Source organism: Mustela lutreola, chromosome 3 (genome assembly GCF_030435805.1).
Source record: "Mustela lutreola isolate mMusLut2 chromosome 3, mMusLut2.pri, whole genome shotgun sequence".
NCBI lineage: Eukaryota > Metazoa > Chordata > Mammalia > Carnivora > Mustelidae > Mustela > Mustela lutreola.
Window position 1 is genome coordinate 2,955,570 of NC_081292.1, and position 21,551 is coordinate 2,977,120.

General features: G+C 52.9%; 1 protein-coding gene across 15 annotated transcripts in view; it reads left to right on the forward strand.

The window, feature by feature from the left end:
* PTK2 (protein tyrosine kinase 2) overlaps positions 1 to 21,551 on the forward strand; it is a 248,122-nt gene that overhangs the window by 120,779 nt on the left and 105,792 nt on the right. For all 15 annotated transcript variants that reach the window (XM_059165537.1, XM_059165536.1, XM_059165535.1 and 12 more), the window contains one exon: positions 13,640 to 13,694. In XM_059165537.1, the coding sequence (XP_059021520.1) occupies positions 13,640 to 13,694 (55 nt within the window). The remainder of the gene's footprint in view (positions 1 to 13,639; positions 13,695 to 21,551) is intronic.

Sequence of the window (21,551 nt, forward strand, 5' to 3'; positions counted from 1 at the left end):
GACAGTAACCGCGCGTGCAGACCTTTTCCCTTGTTGGCGAGCGCCTTTGGGCTGATCGTGTGGCGTCAGCACGGACTGCCGTCTCCAGCTGCAGTCATGTCGGGAGGGGGTCTCTCTTCCAGTTCGCATCGGATGCAGAACTGCCGAGTCAGTTCCTCCTCACATTCTCTGTCCACGGTGCTGTAGGGTTTCCACGGGTGGAGATAAGTGAATCACTTGTTGCTTATGGAACAGGATGTTTAGAAAAACAAAATTTTTCGGATCATGGAATTGGTTTGTGTATTAGAGTTTGCCATCAGGTTGTCTTATCAGCGCATATCAGCATGCTGGAGCTTATGTCTGGGGAGGCGGGAGTTCCATACTGCATCGTTTTGATGATTCATGCAGCAAAAGAGAGTTGATCTTTAAGTCCCAGCAAAGGTCCGCTGTAGTCTCCTTAGGAATAGTGGCACATCTGGCCAAGGCTTACCTTTTCTGGCTGTACTATTACTGAACTCCTGGTGGGTTTGGGAGGTGTAAAGTAAACGGGAAATAAAGTAAAAGGTCCCCGTCACCACTCTGCTGTGGGAGCAGCTTTGGCTGCAGATCGCACCGGAGTCACGTTCCGTGGAACAAGTCCTGCCCTTCAGAGGATGGTGTCGAAGTCGGAAAGCCACGAACCTCCGAGACAGAAACCGCCAGCACTCACTGGGGCATAGATTCTCTTCACAGCTGTCGCTTTCATCACCTGCCGGACTTGGTGCTCGGACACGTGTCATCGGCATGGAGGAGATCGTTAAAGATCTTATCTCGGGTGACGCTGGGCTTGTCCTCAGTTCAAATGGAGGCTCAGGATAACAGGAGGAGTTTTACCTGTTTGGTTATTTGGTCAATTATCTGTTCCTTTGTCCATTGGTTTCTTTACTCATTAGTTCACTTAATGGACGTTACTGAGCGTGTGCCCAGCCGCTGGCAGCCGAGTGCTGGGCATTCAGATATTAATAATCCAAAACGCTCACCCTCAGGAAGCTTCCAGCGAGCAGGGAGACTCAGCTGGGTGAGCAGGGCTGTAGAACAGTGTGCCCAGGGGCTGAAGTAGAGGAGCCTGGGGGCGGGGGGCTGTCGGGAGCACAGTTCTTGATGTTCGAGGTGATTTCACGGGGGGATGAGGTCTCCCCAAGTCTCGAAGAAAGCATGTGGGCAGGTGGGGGGAGCTACCGGGGAAGAGGGATGAGACTTTGAAGGCACAGAGACACGGAAGTTCAGGTAGCAGCTAACAAACCGTCCATGCATTGTGAAGGCCATGTCAGCAACAGCCCACTGCTCTCCGGGAGCCTCTGGTCCTTGGCCGTGGCTGACTCCTCGGCCATCTGCAATAGGACAGTGGTGTGAGGAGCTGGGGGCTGTGGGCCGGCTGGCTGCTGAGACTTGGGTTCTGTCCTGGGCCACCAGGGATTCCGCTCACAGGAAGAGTTTCTGTTAGACGGGGAGCCGGAGAAGTTGTTGGAGCCTGTTGATTTTCAGTTCTGAGGGAACGTGCATGTTTTTGCAATGAAAAGGAAGGAGAAATGTGGATTTATTTTATGTTTTAAAATCGCTTATACCAGTAGCATTAAAATCTTCCCTGGTCCCCCGTGCCTGGTTTCTAATGTCGTTCATCAGTGAAAGGAACCAGGGCTCCTTTGAAAAATGCCTGATGGCTGGGGGTGGGGGGGGAAGGGGGTACAGGAGGGGCCTGTGCATCTTGGTGCCAGAAGGGAGGAAGTGCTCAGTCAGCGTGGGGCGAGAGCACCTGAAGTGCCTAAAGCTGGAATCATTTGAGCTACAAAGTGAGCGAGTAGTTTTAGATTAGAACCCGGAGCGTAGAGCAGATACCCGGAGGCCCTCCTCGTACACATGAGCGAACACGTGAGAAGTGACAGATCTCCCCTACAGAAGAATTCAAAGTAATTTATGTAGATGTGACCATGAAGGGGGCAGAGCTTAAAATCCCACCTTAAAGGATGGGCTGTACTTGGAGACCTGTACAGGACGGCGTTGGGGGAGGGAGTCAGCAGGCAGTGAAGAAAGCCGGCCGACACCACCTGAGCTAGACGAGCAAGGTCGGCCTCAAGCAGTGACAGGCCACACATGGCCACTTCACCTCTGGTGGCTTCCTCTCCTGTACCCGTAACCCCAGTCTCATCATGTGGAAGCACAGATAATTCCTAGTCGAGGGACATTATTCAAAATACCACCTTCAAACTGTCAAGATGGTCCAAAACCAGGAAAACCTGAGAAGCTGATGGAGCCAAGAAGAGCCTGTGGAGCCTGATGACGAAGTTGGATTCTGAACCAAAAATGATGTAGAAAAAGTAACGAAATTTGAATGAAATACAGACTGTTTCTAACAACAAGTCAGTGTTGCGGTAGGAATTGTGGCTGATGTGCCATGCGTGATAGGGACTGGGAGCGGGAGTGGACCTGGGCGTGGGGCACCCGTGGGCCTCTCTACTATGTTTCCACATCTCTGGACAGCTGAGACTATGCTACAATAGTCTGTCTCCATTTAAAGAGAAATGATCTGGGAATGGAGATGAACAGCCAGTGGGGAGACAGGGGTGACAATCTCGAGGGTTCCAGCCCCGTGGTGGGCTGTTCCGTGAAGTCTAGGAAAGACCTGGGTGATACGTCACCTGGCAGTTAGCGATAGGACGCCAGAACATCTGTTGGCGTCCTTTGGGTCACCATGAAAGCCTGTCCTGTTGCCGTGAACTGTATCCTGCCCTGTCCCTGCAAGGCCACAGCAGGAGCTGTGGTGTCACGGGGTGGATGGAGCCAGGCGTGCGGTAGATACTATAAAGGGACACAGAGCCAGAGGACAGCAGGGGCCCAAATGAAACCCTCATGTGTCACGCACTGACGTGTTTGTGGCAGCAGGACAGAAGCAGGGATCCTTCGGGGTGGGGGTGGGGGGTATGTTTGGAGAGAGGAGTTTTCAGGTTAAGCTGTTTGCAACGAGGGGCCCCGGCTGGCTCAGTCGCTACAGCTGCTGCTGTCGATCTCTGGGTCGTGAGTTGGAGCCCCACGCTGGGTGTGGAATCTACTTAAAAACATTAATACATTTAATTAAAAAAGAAAAGATCTGTTTGAAGTGAAAGACAAGGATTGCATCAGAATTGGTGTAAAATTGGCTTATTTCTAGGGAATACAGAAATTGAGGTGATGGGCTAGGAGGTGGGGGACAGAGGACAGACCCAGGCACTCGTGGGTGGGGGTCAGTGAAGTGGAGAATATGGGGGTTACTGTGCACGGGGGGGCCATATTATGGGAGAAATGGGTGCAGGGTGGTGCCATCGCGCCCTCTCGGGGGGTGTGGGGGGCAGGCTGAGTTACGTGCAGTCTGGAGGTTGTGTGTTCTCGTACAGGTGTGCTGTGTAAGTCAGGCAGACAAGCGAGAGAAGGAAAAGAAGTGGGTTTAAGAGGCTCACGGTCCCGGGTCGACCCTGGGTCTGTGCTGGGTCGACCTGCCCGTTCTCCATCCCCCCCACCCCCCTGCAGGGCTTCCGTGTAGCCGCGGATGTTGTGTGCCTGTCCTCTCGCCGCAGAGTGTCTGGTGTGGGTCCTTCCTCCACTGTGTCCTGTTCCCAGTGTGTGCTTCCAGGGCCACAGAGTGAGGGCGGTGCCCATGCCTGCCTCGGTGTGCGGGGTCAGGGAGGCGACCACATCGAGAGCCGGACGCAGTGCGGGCCCTGATGGGCCTCCGCCCTCGTTCCCCTTGTGATCGGGTCCAGAGGAGCGCTTGTCCCTTGCACTGAAAACCAAACTGTGTAGCGTTACTTTGCAGTGTTCGCAAGAGAAAAGCATATAAAGGAATGTCAGAGTTCACCTGTTAACTCAATCTTGAGCCTTTTCAGTCATTTTCTTTCTTTTACAAGGTAGTAGTACATTCTAGCTGAGAAAACTGGGACAGACTCGTCCGGTAAGACGGACTCCCATGGGTCTGTGCTCACCGCCGTCAGCCGCACTGTCCGCAGATGCAGCCCTGCGGTCCTCCCTCGTTCCAAGTGTGCGCACGCGGCAGGGCCGCGCCGGGCTCGGCGGGACCTCGTGTCTGTGAGCCTGCAGCCCGCCGCCTCCCGTCGGCCTCGTTCGGGGAGCCGTTGGCGCTGAGCGAGCGCGTGGCCGCTGTCAGGTCGGGGGGCGTGCTGCACACCACCAGTCCGCGCGGGGATGCTCTGGCCTGTGACAGCACGAGGTGGCGTCACCATCTTTCCTTGTGCGTTCTTGCCTGGTGACCAATTAGTGGCAGCTTGTTTTGTTTGCTTTCCCTTGATTACTGTTGATATTGAAGACCTGCCCGTATGTGGGCTGCCATACAGATTCCTTTTTTAAATTTGGCTGTATTTTTTTAAAGTTTTTACACCTATTTATGTTTTTCCTTATTAATATTAAGAGGTTTTTGTCATATTAACTATGTTTGTCGTATTTGTTCTGTATGTTCTTCCCAATTGGTCTTTGTCCGCTGTGATTATACGGCCCATCATCACCTAGGACTTGTTCTTTCTTTCATGTCTTTTTTTTTTTAATGTAGTAAGATCTGCCAGTTATTTTCATTTTAGTTAAGAGTTTCAAGACCTGGGGCGCCTGGGTGGCTCAGTGGGTTAAAGCCTCTGCCTTCAGCTCAGGTCATGATCCCAGGGTCCTGGGATCGAGCCCCACATCGGGCTCTCTGCTCAGCAAGGAGCCTGCTTTCTCCTTTCTCTCTCTGCCTGCCTCTCTGCCTACTTGTGATCTCCGTCTGTCAAATAAATAAATAAAATCTTCAAAAAAAATAAATAAAAAAGAGTTTCAAGACTTGTTTGTTCTCAAACTTTTGTGGAGTTATTTCTATTTTTTCATCTCCAAAGATGCAGATATTTCTTCAAAGGTTTTCTTGGTAGTGGTGGTCTATGCTAACAGCTTCTTTGGCTTTTGTGGAGATCGTCTTAATGGGCTGGTGTAAGACCATTTCCCTCCAGTAACGGACTATAAAAACATTCAGACGCAGAGAACGTTGAGAGATCCGTGTCGTGAGCGTACGTGTACCCGCCTGCCCTCTGAACTCTTCGGGGAACATTCTGCCGTGTTCGCTTCTGCGACCGGAATGCACTTTCTCTTCAGGCTGGTTAACGTCTGCCTTTCGTGGTACTTTGTCTCTTGACATGTCATTAAGTGAGAAGGTGTGTGTCTCCCTCTGTGAGAGTGGCTGGACCCATTCCCTCCTGTGGGTCAGTTCGTGTTTGCTCTGTATTTGGGGTTTTTTTCTCTAGAAACACAAAGAGTTTTTATCTTCTTGGTTACTTGAACCTCATGTCATTATTCAGTTACCCTCAGGCTGCCTAACCACACACACTTCCTTGTTTTGGGGGCACATCTCGTCGTGAAGTTCACTCTGCCTTCTGGAGGTTAGCACTGACCCGGCTTTCATTTTCTCTGCTTGTATTACTTCTTCTGTTCTTTCCTTGTTACTTTTCTTCTGTTAATTCCCAATTTATTACATCCTTAAACTTTTACACGTGTCTCTTACAAGCATCATAGAGCCGGATTCCACAAATCCAGAACGTGTTTCTTCTAAATGGTAGATTTAATACATTCGTATTTATTAGGATAAACAAAATATTTGAACTGACTTGTGTTGTCTTTATTTTTGTTGTCATTTTTTTTCCCAAAAACTTTGTTTTTTGGGGGAGGGGATGTCTCTGTGTGTGTGTGTGTGTGTGTGGATTTTTTTTCTTTTTTCTCTTCTACTGTTTATTTCTTAGTGGGTTTTCTTATTCTAAATCTTCTTGTCTCATGATTTGGAAATTTATAAACTATTTCTGTTCTTTTACTAGTTACACTTCCATTTGAACCTTCTGTATTAACTTAACCAGTTTAGATCTTAACGTTCTCTTCCCCTCTCTTCTGGACACCCTCTCCGTACGTCCTGCCGGCTCGCACGCCGTTCCGCCGTGTGCTGGTTCTGTTTATTTCAGCCCCTCGTGTTAGATGTTGTTATCGTAACCTCACGCAGACACGGTCGATTCGGCAGCACAGACACCGCTTCACCTCTTGCGCATCCCTGTGTCTGCCTCAGACCACCCTTCCCCCTCCTTTGCCTTCAGACGCTGTACTTGCTCCACGCTCGAGAGATCGCCTTCGGTACGGCTGCTGACCGATGCGCGGCTGCTTCTCTGCGGTCACTCTGTCCCTTTAGACCGCTGCGTTGCTCTTCCCGTCTCGCTTGTTCCTCCTGCTTGCATTTTGTTCATGACCCAGCTTGGATCCGTGTATTTCATCTGGAAAGTGTATGTGCCGTCGGCCCTGGAATTGTCAGCACTTGGACCTCTGTGGCTCTTACTCTGGTTCGTATTTTCCATCCGTTTCTCCCTGTGATGGTGTCTGTGTCGTTCTCTAGATTTGCCCTCTGAGCCCTTCATTCCCTCCTGAGTAGTCTCCGTCCTACCTCATAGCTCATGTTTCATTTCACCATTGATACTTTTCGATTCCAAGTTCATTGCTGGGGATGCGATCTGTTCTTCCCAATAGCCTTTTGTCGCGTGCTTGTGTGTGTGATGTGCCAGGAGTGTGTCCGTTGGCTCCTCCTCTGACCCACACAAGCCTCCAGGTGGCTTGAGTCAGAGCTGGTGGACCGAGCTTGGGCAAGCAGGGCTCCCCAGGGACTTCGTGGAGAGCCGCGGTGAATGGCACAGCTGCAGCCTCTGTCGGGTCCAGGCCCATCCCCCCATACACGCCTTCAGACTGTGTCCCGTCCAGAACCCCAGAGCGGGTGCCTGGGGCCGGGGGTCCCAAGGCTCCTGACCCTCAGCGCTCAGCGTGGGCCAGGACAGGCACACAGGTCTGCCTGCTTATCTCCATGCTGCGTGAACAGTCTCGTCGCTCAGCCTGCCTTCTGGTGTCAGCTTCCCTTTCTCTTACGGTATATTATTTAGGAATTCTTTTGTTTGTACCTTTGGTGGTAAAGTTCAGATTCTGACATCTTGAAAGGGAGCTTTACTGCATGAACAATTCTTGACTCATCATGGTAGTTTCTCAGTACTTTAAAAATTCGTGGAGGGGCACCTGGGTGGCTCAGTGGGTTAAAGCCTCTGCCTTCGGCTCAGGTCATGGTCCCAGGGTCCTGGGATCGAGCCCCGCATCGGGCTCTCTGCTCAGCGGGGAGCCTCCTTCCTCCTCTCTCTCTCTCTGCCTACTTGTGATTCTGCCTGTCAAATAAATAAATAAAATCTTAAAAAAAAAAAAAATTCGTGGAGCTGTTCCTTCGGTTCTGCCTTTGCACACCGCTGTTGGAAAGGCTGGTGCCAGGGCTTTACACCTGTGCCCACTGAATGGGTCACCCGGCTGAGCGGACTCCGGGCCTCCTGCCCCAGGGACCTGGCAGCCTGGGTCCTCCAGGGCCTCAGCATTTCTCTTTGCTACTGAGTGTTGCTAGTGACTTGGGGCCACTTAGAAAGGTGTATATTTTCTGGTAAAGAAAAGAATTCTACACAAATCCAGAGTATCGTGTGTTTCCTATTAGTTTATTTTAGGCTTCTCTTTTCCCTGACAGTTAGGAGAAAAATTGTGAAATAGTCCGCAGGATTGCCTAGTTTTTGTCAGAAAACTTAAAGACCAAAGTCTTGGTTATTTATAGCCTAATGAGGGATGCCCCTTCGACTTTACTGTTTCTGAATAACTCTTTTGAGTCACACTGGAGATAACTGGGCCGCTTCTACGAACGGGGAAAGCACTGTGGAGGGACTTCTGTAGTTTTTCTTTAAACTAAAGAGCTAATCCGTCCATGTCTTTCACCGTCCATAGAACCAGTGTGCCTTCTCTGTAGGCAAAGGGGAGACGTGTGGCGAAGACGCCCCAGCCCCGGCCCCAGAGCGCGGCCTCCCGAGGGTGCGCGCCTCCAGGAGCAGAGTGGCAGGCCGGTGGGTGAGACTCTGCGTGCGCCTTTGTGAGCAGAGACCGGGCAGGGGAGGAAGGCACCTGCCGCAGGAGTCCGCTCAGAGGTTTTAGGAAAAATGTTTCATACTCAAGCTAACAACTGCATCGTGACAAAGACAGATTAACCAAAAGAAGCTGTGAACCCGTCGAAGGAAGAATTTTACATTCTGCTGATTCTTGTTTAAACCACTGACTTGTGTTGTGAAGTTACATGAGTTACTTCACCTTCCAGTTCTGCTCATTTCCTTGTTACATGGTTTGCTCTTTAAAGAAATGTGTTTTTCATCATCTTTGCATGTGATGCAGTCCTCTGTAGTTGTTTGTGTGCTCGTGTCCGTTTTCTGCTGCGACCGTCCACGGCGCGGACCAGGGCCTCCCGCTGTTCCCATCGCCGAGCCGCGTCTGACGTTCATGTGGTGTTACAGCAGTGGGTATTTCTTGAAGAAAAAAAAAATGCAAGATTTAAAATGATCTGAGGTTAGTTACATTGTCTTCTAGTCGCAGTCTAGCGCTTTCTGTAGTTACCTGCCATACATAAAGAAGGTGCTGATGGCTTTGGCCTGAATCGGCAGTAGCTTAACTTAGATCAAAGGTCATGCCTCTTCCATACAGGACAGGCCCTCGCGGGCCCTGTTCCTCTCTCGCCCCGCCCTTCTTGCGTCCGTAGCATGGCCCCCTTCCTCCCGTGGCCTACGGTGGCTGGTGGACCTTCCAGCCTCCCAGAGGAGGAGGAAGTGGGCGCCCTCTCTCTCTCTCCCCTCCCCGCAAGGACACAGCTGTGTACATAGTATTTCCCTTCGAGGGACATGGCCGAGTCGTAGTCACGTGGTCACGGCTGGCTACAGGAGAGGACCGCAGGGCTATGCCAGGCCAGAAGACAGCTTCTTACTACCCGGGAGGGCGGAGAGCCTGCCATTCGGAAATGGACAGCAGTCTGTACTGCGGTTAGAGAACTTCCATATTTATCAGTTTTTAAGAGGCTTAAGGCATTTTAGAGTCTAATATCTCAGTGGTATTTTTATGTTAAAGATACTCAGGGTTCGGGGTAAGGGTGAGAAGGGGATGCTGTATGAAATGCAGATTTTAGTTGTGTTTTCACATCAGTTTTGGTTGCTCTTTGGCCTGGGCTTTAAATCTTTGAGGAATTGTGTCCGCAGAGTATTAGTCACCCAGAGCCAGCAGACAAGATCAGGGTCTTCTCAGAAGTGGTGCCAAAGGGGAAGTAAATTCATCTCTGACTTGAGAATCGACTGACTGTGAAGCTTCCAACACACTCCGGTCTCCCAGCCTGCTGTGTTGGGGCCTGTGGACTTGGGTGCACGTGTGCGGGGCAGGGCTGCAGGCTAGGAGTCTGCAGGCAGCAGCCAGGGCACTCCGGAACATTCGTCCTCTGTATGGTAGAGCCTGGGTGTCAGGGAGAGGCTGCAGGGGGCAAGCAGTGCCGCCTGCGGGGGGCGGGAGCGTGTCTCCTTACCGGGACGGCTGTCCGTGGGGGACGGGCTGCGGAGGGGCAAGGCCTGGGAGCGGGGGGCGGGGGGGTGTCAGCCTGGAGCCTGTGGGGCAGAGCTTGGAGCTTAACGCTGTCCTCATCGGTCAGCAGTGGTTCAGATAGTTCCTGGGAAGGACAGAGGTAAAGTAACCGCTAATTAAGAGGACTCTGGTTACCATTGATCACAGCGATCATGTCAAGCTTCAGAAACCCCGAGTCTCAACGAGCAGACATGTGGGTTCCAGAGCCCCGTTGTCTGACAGCACCTCTGGGAGTGGCTGTTGACCCGGTGTCTCCCCTGAGGAAAGGGGGCATGTGGGGAGTGTCCTGCCCCATCACCCAGCGTGGGGCCTGGTGTGAGGAGGCAGATGAGGGGCAGCCTTGCTTTCTTTGAAGCTTCACATCAGAATAATTTGAAGTTTAGAGACCAAAGGATAGAAACCCTTTCTGCCAGCCCTGAGAGAAAAGTTGGAAGGGGAGTCCCCAGAAGCTCCCTGCTGTCCAGGGACAGGCAGTCCCGGCTGAAGGCTGCTGGTGTGACTCCCAGCTCCGTCCTGCAAGGTCCGCTACCTGCCACTGCCACGTGGTCCTGGGCCGCCCTCCTCCCGACTGCAGGGCTCTGTTCCAGAGGTTGGGATGCTGCGTCCTGTGCCCAGTGCGCCGGGTGGGCAGCTGAGCCCAGCGTCCGTCCGTCCTGCTCACCCCTGCGCTCACCGGGGAGCCCTCGGCGCCTGGCCCCGAGCCCTGGAGAGTCAGGGTGCCTGCCGCCCAGTGCAGTGGCCCACTGCGGCGGGAACGTCCTCTTTGCCCCGGCACGCGTGGCGGCTGCTCCCCCATGTGTGGCCGCAGAGCCCCTGACATTTGGCCACCACCACAGGGAGCTAGATTCTTCGATCGAGTGTAGCTGCCTTAAGCACATACGGCTTCCCAGGATCGCTGCAGTGAACAGTATGGCTCTGACCTGATGGTCACGTCCTGTTGGTTGTGCGCGGGTGTGCACATCTCCTCCGAGCACGTATGGGAGTCGAGCAGCCTAATGCTTGAGTTTGGGAATTGGGGTTTGGCAGTATTCTAAGAGTTTCACGTAGCTAGTTTCCTGTCCAGTGCGTTTACAGGAACTCGGGATCTACCCCTTAACAATTGTTTGTACAGAATGGGTTACCTTGTAATAAAGGCCGGTGGCTCTGAAACCTCCAGCCAGTATGCACTGTCTGACTCACCTTGCCTCACGTGAGTGCAGAGTCCGGGCTCATATAGGTGAGTTGGACAGCACAGGAAGGTAAAAGCTCTTCTGGTGCACGTCAGAGTACACACCGTCACCCGGTAGCACTGTCACAGCGGGACAGCCTGCCTGTCCCTGCTGGGTGTCCTAGCAGAGGGTGTAAATTTGGTCGTCTCCGTAAAACTGAGCGTGGCGCCCGAGGTGCTGCTCGGGGACCCTCAGTGTCCTCCACCACGAAGCCCAAAGTAGATTGGCTTCCTGATTAAATTAACGGGGATGTGTTCTTGAATTTTTCTGATATTTTGTGTACTTCAGCCTTGTTTTTAGTTTCTCATTTGCCAGCTGTCACATTTTTTAAAGATATTTTAAAAACTTATTAGAGAGAGAGAACAGAGCGAGCAAGAGGAAACACAAGCGGAGGCAGGAGGGGCAGAGAGAGGGAGAAGCAGACCCCCACTGAGCGGGGGGCCCTCGACGGGGCTGGACCCTTACCTTGAGATCGTGACCTGAACGGAAGGCAGATGCTTACCTGGCTGAGCCACCCAGGTGCCCCGGGTGTCACGTTTAAAAGAGGTCTAACACACAGACAAGTGTTACAAATCCGTTGCTCAAAAATAATTGGAAAAGCGAAACTGTAGCATTTGTTGACCTTAGCTTTTTATTCTTTTTCTTAAACGGAGCTGTCTTCATTGTGGAAATAAAAGTAACACCTAGAAATAGGCTTCATTTTCCCGAAGAAGTATGCCCTCTCTCACTTTCCATGAAACATACAACCCTTTGGGTCCATCTGTAATTTCCCCATTTGTGACAGAAACGAGTGTGGTAAATTCTGTGCTTTCCGCTTGGCTCTAAGAAAAGTAGATGCATTACCTGTTTGACTAACGGTGACGCTGTTCTCAGTCAGGAAGAGAACATCCCCTGCCCTGGTCGCCTCCCCATCCAGAGACTGGTGGCCCACTGCCTCCTCGAAATCCCCACCAGGAGGCCACGCCCACCTGGCTTGGCTTGCGCTCCCACCTGAAACAGAACGTGCCCCCGGCCTTCCGCTCGCAGTGCACGGGTCCGCTCGCTCACACATGGCCTGGTGTCCGCAGGTCTGATCTCTGCCTTTCTCACTTCCTCTGCTGCCTGCCCTCCCCCCACCGCTTCCCTGGGCATCTGCCCGCCTTCCTCCCTCCTGCTCTCCTGGTTTTATCCTCCCCCAGCCCCACCGCATATTCTGCTCATGGTGGAAAACAGTCTCGCCTCCCTCTGCTCAGACAGTGGGGAGTCCATCACGAGGCCCAGACTCTCATAGGACAGGAGGGGCCCTGCCCTACGGTATTTCTGGAGGAAAGAGTTGTGGCTTGCGGCAGGATTTAGTGTTCCCGGTTTACAAAGAGAAAACCTTGGCTTCATAGGTGTTTACTGGGAGCCAGATGCATCCTGCGGCCCCGCGAAGACTCCAGCCCAGAGCTCTCCGTGTGGAAAATGCTTTCAGTACAGACGATTGCCCAGAAAGGAAAGGAGGGGAGACAGTGCTCAGGAACAATGCCTGAAAGTCCCAGGCTTTTTTCTCCTTTATCCTTATTGTGCTGCTTCCCATAGTGGCTGGCACCCGAACCCTTAAAGGCAAAGTCCCTGTCTAGGAGGCAGCCGGAAAGGGCAGACCCTGGGGGAACATTTCTTCCTCTTTCACACCCTTTCACAGTAGGGTTTCACACCTCTTTCACACGGCTTTCACAGTAGATGCTGCTGGTCTGGAAAGGTAAGGAAGGGAAGTTACAAAGCAAAGTGGTTAGAAAAAGAAATGGAAAACCAGGGTTGTATGAATTCACTGGTGGGTAGAACCAGGAAACCGTATGTCCTGGAAGTCGAGAACGAATTTCAGAAGCGTGTCGTGAACATAATAGCAATGAAAAAGAGTGGGAACCGGGACCAATTTTGGATTTAGGGAGCATTGACTAATAGATTATAGAATACGTGGTTGAGATGTTTGGATGTGGGATCAACCGTTCAAACTCCGTGTGATATCTGTGGTTTTGTTTGTAATGCCAGCTAACTTACAGTTGTGGGTAAGGAAGTCATCCCTTTTGTATTTTTAAAAATATTTTCTGTTCAGCTTACAGTTTCCTTATGTGATTCCGAAGAGATACCTGTATTTAGTTTTCTCCTCCTTGATTCTGTTCTGTCCTCCGCGGGTCTCCCCACATTGCCTGGTGGCTGCAGAGGCTTGTTCGATTTTACTAGCACAGGAGGGCCATCTAGTGACCAAAAATCCTGGCACACTCGGGACCAAAGGGAGCAGAAAAGGAAGGAGCTGGTCTTTCCAGTCTGTCTTCTTGGCGGAGTGTTTTGAGGCCCATGATCATAAGGTTCAATCCTGTAGCCTAATCTAAAGAAAATTACTGGAATTTCCAACCTTCCCACACTCAGCTTTCTGACTTTAGGCAAATAATCTAACTTCTTGCTTTTTGCTTCTTATGTGAAACTGAGATGATAAACTTTGGTTTGGTGAATGAATCCCTTAGTCAAAAAAAGATTACTTAAAGAAAATAGTCAACTTTTAGGATTAATTTAAGGAACTTTTTTTAAGCTTCCGTGGTTTATTCCACACCTTTTCCTACTCTAGTCCGTCTGCTTTGTCCACAAATATGATGTCACCAAGTTTGAACTCGTGTTGATAAGGCAAAGCTTCAGGCAGTGTCTGCGCAGACACTGCTGTCTGCCAGGAGACCCAGTTGTGGAGCGATTTTCAACAGTGGGGGTTAAGTTGGAAAAAGATGTTCTACTAAAAGCAACTTGTATTAATGTTTTCTGTTCATATCTAGAAGATGATCTGTCCCGCCCCTTCCCTGACTGTGCTGGCAGAATGGAGCCTTATTTGACTTCCTTCCTTCCTAAATAACACACAGCAGGAGAAAAAACTTACATTGCATTTATGTTCTTGCAACAATGTCATTATATTAATTGATTTGGTGGCGTTATTTGTTAATACGCTTCTTTTTATGTTTCAGAAAAGATGTTGGTTTGAAGCGATTTTTTCCTAGGAGTTTACTGGATTCTGTCAAGGTAATTAGAATTTGCTTTATCACACTCAGATGGCCACGTTATGTAAATACTTCCCTGTGGTGTATGGTTTTCTCTCTTATGTGTAAAAGTTACAATGTAAAAAGGCTGGTGGTTCTTATACTCTGTTAATAGTAAGTAGACTTTCCTGTACACAGCTCTGTCCTACAAAGTCACGGTTTCACTTGCTGTCACGTGTGATGCTCAGCTAAGTACAAGACTAAGAAAGCTGCACACACAGTAGGCCTTGTCACCTACGTCTTTATGGTCTCAGGAATGTTGAGACACTAGGTGAGGTAGTCGTGTGTGTGTCTCTCACGCATGTGAACATGTACGTGCACTGTAAAGATCTCTCTTCTCCCCCCTCATGAGTAACTTCTGCAGAGCATCGTGTCCTCTCCCTCCCTGCAGAGGGAACCGCAGGGGAGGGATGCCCTGGGGCTCTGAGGCAGGGTTTCCCGCCAATCCAGAGCACATGGGGAGACGTTCGAGTGTGGAGGGAGGGCGTAGGCTTCGGTCGGAATAGCGTCTGGCTCGTGGGACCTTTGCCATTTAGGAGCCTCATGGTCTCGGGCCCGTTTCTTATGTCTACAATGAACAAAACTGCATTTTGTAGGGTCGGGGTGACTGTTTGACAGATCAGTGTATGTATGTCACCTAGGCATCCGTACCTCTGCGGTTTACATGTGAATGGTGGCTCTTAGCACTCTGTCACAGAGGTGGTGTTCTGTCCTGGAACAGCCGCACAGCAGGCCGTCCGAGCAGGCGGGCGTGAATGTTGCGAGAGGGCCGGCCTGTCGGTCCGGAAGACCAGCTCTGAGGCCACGCTGCCTCAGTGAAAATTCTGACTTCATCACTGTGAACTGCGTGGTGTTTTTGGCCAAGTTACGTGATTTTACTCTATTTTAGTTTCCACACGTGTAAAGTAGGGATGAAACCAGTTTCTAACCCTTGGGCTTCATACAGGAATGAATGAATTTGTAAACACAAAGTCTGAGAACAACGAACACCAAACTTGCTAAGAGTTACGTGACGTCAAGAGGAGGAGGACTGAGCTGCTTTACCTGCACTGATGAAATGCCAAGTCGAGCGGTTTTTATTGCATTAATCACTTATTTATGTTTAAGATTTTATTTATTTGCAAGAGAGAAAGAGTGCACAAGTCGGGGGAGGGGCAGAGAGAGACGAACAAGCAGAGTCCCTCTGAGCAGGCCGCCCAACTTTGGGTTCGATCCCAGGACCCTAGAATCATGACCAGAGCCAAAGACAGGCTTCACCGTCTGCGCCCCCAGGCGCCCCTGCATTAGTCATTTCTCCGCAAGAGTTTCTTGGTCATCATGCTGCTGCTGCTTGTTCCGTGCGGGTTGTCCACTGTGTCCCACTGCCCGTTACTGGGTCCGAGTGTTGGTACCATTTCCCAAACGCAGTCTGTGACACAGGCCATGTGCGCAGGCCTCTGCGTGCTGCTCGTTGGAGCATCAGGGAGGCGGTGGGAAGGGCCTGCCTTGCTCGCATAGCTTCTCAGCGATCTAAAAATGTGAAGCAGATCCCGAAGCGTGTGTTTTAAAGTACTCTGCAGATGTGGTGAACAGTCAGGAGGAGCAGAGGAGTACGCTCTTCTGCGATGTTTCAGGCCCCGTTGTCAGTGTTGCTCCTGCTGTTTCATTCCCATCCACGTTTCCTGATCCACTCCCCGGAGGCTGTAGTGAGCCAGTGGGGAACCGGTCGTGCAGGGCCCTCCAAGCAGGTGATCAAGGCCAGGCCCGGCGGCGGCGGGTGGGACAGCAAGTTCACAGACCATTGCCCTGAGTGAGGTGGCCACGGTGGCAGGCAGAGGACAGAGAGCTTTAAGTGAAGTTAGTGAAGTTTGGTGTGGTGGGAGGGGTTGGAGGAGAAATCCGGGATGTTTGGAGGCGAGGCTCCAAACAGTGGCTCCACCATGGCGAGATGGTGCCTTCCAGGGGGCTGTTGGGTGTGGGCTCGCTTCGACCTGGAGAGTCCTGCTGTGGTGCTGAGAAGGTCTAGGCAGACAGCCCTCGAGTGGAAGGGATGCTCTTGGGCCCGAGTCTGCAGTGTGTTAGCAGGCGGGGTGGGGAGGAGGCGGCCACACAGGGGGAAGACACCGTTCTTTAGCAAATCAACATTTCACCTAACAGAAAAGTGTACTAGCCAGTGTGAAATTAAAAAGCAGCAAAGTATGTGAAAATGGCTGTGTTCTGTCGGGACCTGAGCTGCTCTCAGGTGTGAGCCCAAGGCGGCCTCAGTTCCTGCAGTCTCTTGGGATCCCCAACAGATTGCTCTACATTGAAAAAGGGTGCTCATACTCAAAACAGGGGACCCCCACCCAGGGGTCGCAGATACCCTGGTGTAGGTGTAGCCCAGGTGATCCTCAGCACCCGGGGAGGTCTGCGAGGGGACGGGCCTGAGCCTCCCCCAGCACCCCGTCCCCACCGCTGGCTCCCCCAGACCTGGGCTCCCCCATGCCCTCGCACAGTCTCCTCAGCACCCAGCACCGCTGGAGCTCCATCCTCCTCTCAGGACTCTGCTCAGGGCCTTCATCTTCACCTTCTCAAATCTGGATTCACAGTTACTTCCCTGTCTGCATTTTGTCTTCCGGCCTCCACCGTATTTTAATATCCCGAGGGTCCCTATGACGCCTGCTGTGTTCTCCACCGCGAGCACCGTGTTTGACATGGTGCCTGGCACTCGGTGACGTTTGGTGCACCTCACTCAGATGACCGAGTGGACAGCTTACAGAGCGACTGGAAGATGAGTCGAGTTAGTGGGGAGCCGTGTAGGAGGGCGCCACGGAAGGAGGTCCTGCTCGGGAGAGCGGCTCCCAGAGTCCCACACGCTTGCTGCTCCGCACCCGCCCCGCCGCACATGAGCCCCCTTCCCTGACCAGACTCGTCCCTCCAGGCCCCTTGTGTCCCTCGGATCTGTCCCAATGGTTGTCCTCGCTGTCCTGCTGCTGCCACTGACTCTGGTGTGAGGGCGGCTCTCATGGTGGATTGTGGGCCTGCTCCCTGTATGGCTGTCAGCTTGAGCTGGCGGCAATGTGGAGAACACGCTGGAAGCAGGCAGGGCTGGGGCGGCTGGGGATGGGCAGTGATTGGGCCTGGGCACCGGGGCTTCCGCTAGAGCAGAACGGGAGGTGCCAACCGTGGGGAACTCAAGCGAGCTTGCCCTGAACTGAGTAAAGAGCAGCAGCGTTCTGAGTTCAGGCGCTGCTGATTTTGTGGCAAGCGGGAGACCAGTGTTTAGATACAGATTCATCGAGTGGTTAAGCACAGCAGAACTCACTTCCCACCTGCTTTCGCATGTAATTTTGTAAAACATGTTTGCCTTCTTAAATAGCTTAATCAGTCTTAAAAGTTGTGTCACCAGAAAATGAAAGTGGTAACTATGTGAGGTGGTGGACGGCCTCTAGACTTGCTGGGGTGCTCATTTCACAGTATGTGCAAATACTGAATCGCTGTGTTACGGACCTGAAACTGATACAATGCTACGTGTCAAATGTCCGTTAAAACACACTTTGCATGCATTGTAGGGGCGGGTGGATGAAAGAATTTAACTACTATTTTCCCACCTATTATTCTTTTATTGCAAGTTTTCTTTAACATTATGTTATATAAACTTTACTTCTGGGAAGCTCTGCAGGTTCAGTGTTGCGAGCAGCATCTGATACGTATTGGGCGACTACTGTAAGATTACTTTGTTGTTCATGGTGGCTACGTAGCAATTTCTGATGACCAAGCCAGTGACACTGTTCCACTCTGGAGAAACATCACATTCTGGGTCAGTTTCTTTGTAGGGATGGGTTTCAAATTGAACAGCCTTCACAGGTAGACACCTTGTGTCCTAAATCCAGGCAAACACATAGTGAGACCTGAAACTATGAATCAGGACAGAAAGTGATACGGAATAGTCTCGCTTGCTCTAGCCGGTCCTAGAAGTGTCCTGAGTCACGTCAGCAGAGTCTAGGACGTTAGATCTTGTGGGGTCGTTTACTCGCTGAGACTGTGGGAAAGAAACAGTTCTGGCCTCAAGATCCTTCTCAGAAAAACAGAGCTGGGGCTCCTCTCAGACAGCAGGGTTTTCTGGACACCGGAGGTTTAGGCAACGTGGAAGTCCAGGCCGTGGGAAAGTGTGGGTCCTCCCTTCTGAGCAGGGGCCATGGTAGTTGCCGGGAGCCAGGGTCGTTTCTGTGAGCACAGGAAACTAGTCCTGAGCGGATCCTGGGGCCGCTGTCCTCCCCGAGACCTCTGGTTCTTAGCGCAGGGCCGGGCCTGCATGCCCGGGTGGCACACAGGAGCAGCCCGCAGAGGCTGGCGTGTGTCCGCAGGGTCGGCGGCGTGGAACGCATGTGGGATTTGCTCACACCCTCCGTGCTAACCGTCATTCAGAGTTGCTGCTTTCAGTGCTGTCCCCGCAACTCTGAAGTTCCCAGAGATTCCCAGCACGTCCGTGCTGAGTGCGGGGGATGGAGCAGCAGTGGGGCTGGTCACGCACTCTGGTGTCCCTTGATCCTCAGGACACAGCCTTGCGAGCAGGTGGGAAAGGTCAGAAGGCAAGAGTCCTGTGCACAGAGAGCACTGAGGGCGTGAAGCCTGACGTGGGGGGAGGGAGGGGCAGCAGGGCCTGGCCTTGTGTTGCCACCCTGCGCCCCACATGGTCCTGCTGCTGGCCGCCGGTGGAGGGACAGGACACTCGGGGGGAAGCAGGATGGGGCGCAGTCGTGTCACGGGATCAGCGAGACAGTGGGCAGCCACGGGGACTAGAAGGTACCACGTTTTATTTTGACACACGTGTCCATACTCACCTGTCACATGCAAGTTTATTTTTTTTATAACCGGCTTTGCAATGTTAAAAAAAAAAAAGACTGGAAAACAGGCGGTCTGCGCACCACTGGCATTGGCTCTCGCCGTCTCTCTTCTGCCAGAACTTGTGGCTGCAGTTCTCGGTGCTGCACGGAAGGGGACGGACAGTGGGACCGGACAGTGTCCTTCCTTTGTTCTCAACCTGCCCATCCATCTCTTGAAGATACCTGTTAGGCACCCAGTGTATGCCGCCGGGCTCCTGCCCTAACCAGGCCTCACTGACATAGCAGGGTGACCGCAGGGCCTGCCCAGAGCCCTGTCCTTGGGCTTGTACCCCTGAAGTCCCAGTCACTCGGCCAGCTTCAGCCCCCAGCTGACGGCCTCTGGGAGGGGGAGTGACGTTCACATCCGGACCGCAGACCCTGGCGCCAGGCTGCTTGGGCTTCAATCCTGTCTCTGCCGTGCAGCTCTGAGATTTGGGGTCTCGGTCGTCTCTGTGCCTCTGTTTCATCATTTGTAAGCCCGGGGGATAGAACTTCTCTGTGAGGCTGCTGTAGAAGCGGAGGGCGTCTGGAGACGAGAGAGCAGCCGTGCCCTCCCTGAGCCTCCCGCAGTGCCCCATGATGACACAGCCCCTGACTTGGCCGCAACTCTCGGGGGCTGGACCTTCTTGGCCACCGCGCCCTTTATCCTGGCCCCTGTGGCCCTGAGGCAGCTCAGGCCCAGTTCTGACCCAGCGAGATGATTCCATCTGCTGAGCTTCCAGGGGCTGGAGCTGCAGGGTGAGGCAATCCAGCTCGTGTTTTAGAAAGAGCGGCTGGCCACAGTGTGTCCAGAAAGTCGATGGTAGTCTGGGGGGCTGTCGCAGAGGTTCGCGCCAGAGTGGGGTGGCGTGGTGGAAGGTGTTAGGGAACACCCTGTGCTTCTTGTGGAAGCGCTTGCAGCACGTGGGGGTATAGCGGGGTTGAGCGGGTAGGGAAGAGGGGGTCGGGACTGCCACCTGGCTTCTTCAGCATCTGGGAGGTCAGCCGAGACCGGGGCGCTGAGCCTGGAGGGTGATCCCAGGTTCTCTTCGTGGCCTGTCAGCTCTGGGATGTGTGGGAGGTCCTGTAGAAACCTCAGGTGGGTGGCTGGGGGTGGCGGGGGGATGTCTGACACTCTGGACACGCCTTCAACTGCTCGGCTTTAAGGAGAGAACTCTGTCTCTCCCACTTGGGAGAGAAACCTCTTCCGGGTGACACATTTTGAACACATTTCGAACAGTGAGCAGGTGTGAGCGTGGAGTGTTGTCCGCTGTTTCTAAACAGGTGGCTGATTGGGAATCGGCTACAAGGCAGAGAACTGGCTTCGTTTCTGGACCTCTTTGACCGGGTTAGTCGCCGCGCATCATTACTCATCTGCTCTGAGTGAACGTTCTTAGAGGTGTGAGTGGCCACATCAACTTTTTATCAATGTTAATAAAAGCGATCTGTCGCTGTGTTCTGCTCCCCATGCTCCTTGGGCAGCCGTTCTTTGCAGCTGCTGCCATATTCTAGGCTATGGTGTCCTGCTCTTGTAGGAAGAGTTGGGGGCCTTCCGGGGCTTTCTCTGCTCTGGTTTTCTCCTTCAGTGGACGCGTGAGCACGTGGCAGCACTATGTCCTGCCTCAGGCCATCGAACTCAGAGCAGTCAGAGCTGTCTTCCCACTGACATGCTAGTGAGCAATGTGCCATTGCTTTAAGGGACAGAACAGCTTTTACTTCCGTGTTGTCTGTTTCAGCGTCGTTAGGCTGGAGTTGTGCTCTCGCTCGGGTCTCTGCGGCCGGTCCGCGCGCTCCTGGCGGCAGCTGGACATCCCAGGCCACGGGTGTTTGCAGAGCCCGGAGTCCAAACAGCTGTTACGTGCCGTCCCAGCCTGTGATACGAGTGGCTTCTTCCGCCCCTTGACTCGTGGCCAGTGCTTAGATGGGCATTCCCCAAATATGTTTCCCAGACTTTTTGTTCGGAGCCTCCAAGGCTAACTGCTCATTTTCTGTGTGAAGGTCCGCTCTTGAAGCCTTGCTGACCTTGAGCCCGTTTCCCTTACCTTTAGTTTTGGCCGTGTGGTCTACAGCTGTCCTTAGTCCTCGGCAGAAGGCCTGCAGCCCCCCCACTGTCCTGCCGGCCCGGCTGCGGTGTTCCCTTCCTTCCCTCCTCCGCTTGGTTGGAGGGAGTCGTCTGTGACCCCTTCAGCTGTGGCCCTGCCTTCTCCTGGGCTCCAGAGCTGTGTCCAGCTGTCTGCCTGAGCGTTCGGGTCCAAAGACGTAAGGGTTGCACCCACGTCCAGAATTGGTGTGACTCTGTTTTCACCAAGCTTGTCCCTTCTGTTTGCCCTCCATTCCGTCCAGAAACCTCGTCCCTCGTCCTGCCCAGGTGCCTGTTTGCCTGCCGTCCACATACAGTCATCCGAGTGACTGTCATCCCAAAGGTCCCCAGCTCTCTCCTTTGCCATCAGCTCTGAGTCTGTGCTGCTGGTGTTTCTTGGGTGGTCTATTCTAGGAACGTGGCTGGTCTTTTTGCTTCTCATAGCCTCCTCCACACCCGCTGGGCAAGAGCAGCGCAAGCCTTTAGAATGGAAGTTCACGTGCCATAGGTCATGTTGCCACACCTGCTCCCTCGGCTCTTGAACCTGGTCCTCTGCCTGCCCCCGCCTCTTGCACTGTGGTCTTCATCCCACTGACTGCTGGCCGCCGGCTCCCCGTCCTGGTCTTTGGCTACAGCGCCCAGCTGTCAGCTCACTTTCTGCAGTGTCCCACATCCAGTGATCCCTTGACCCCACAGTGGCCTTCACGCCACTGCAGTGGGCTGTCACCCCCATGTGCTGCTCCCTGGCGAGCCGCCTGAGCAGCCACAGCCCCCGACCTGCACAGATGAGCGTGCTAGGTGGGGTGAGGCCTTCCCCTCCTCTCCGCCCGCCACCCCCAGCTTCCTCCTGTCCGCTGGCTTGGATTCCTGCCTGAGCTCTCAGCCGGGCCCCGGGTCTCCACCAGGACCTTCACCGGCCGGCCTGTTCTCCACGGCT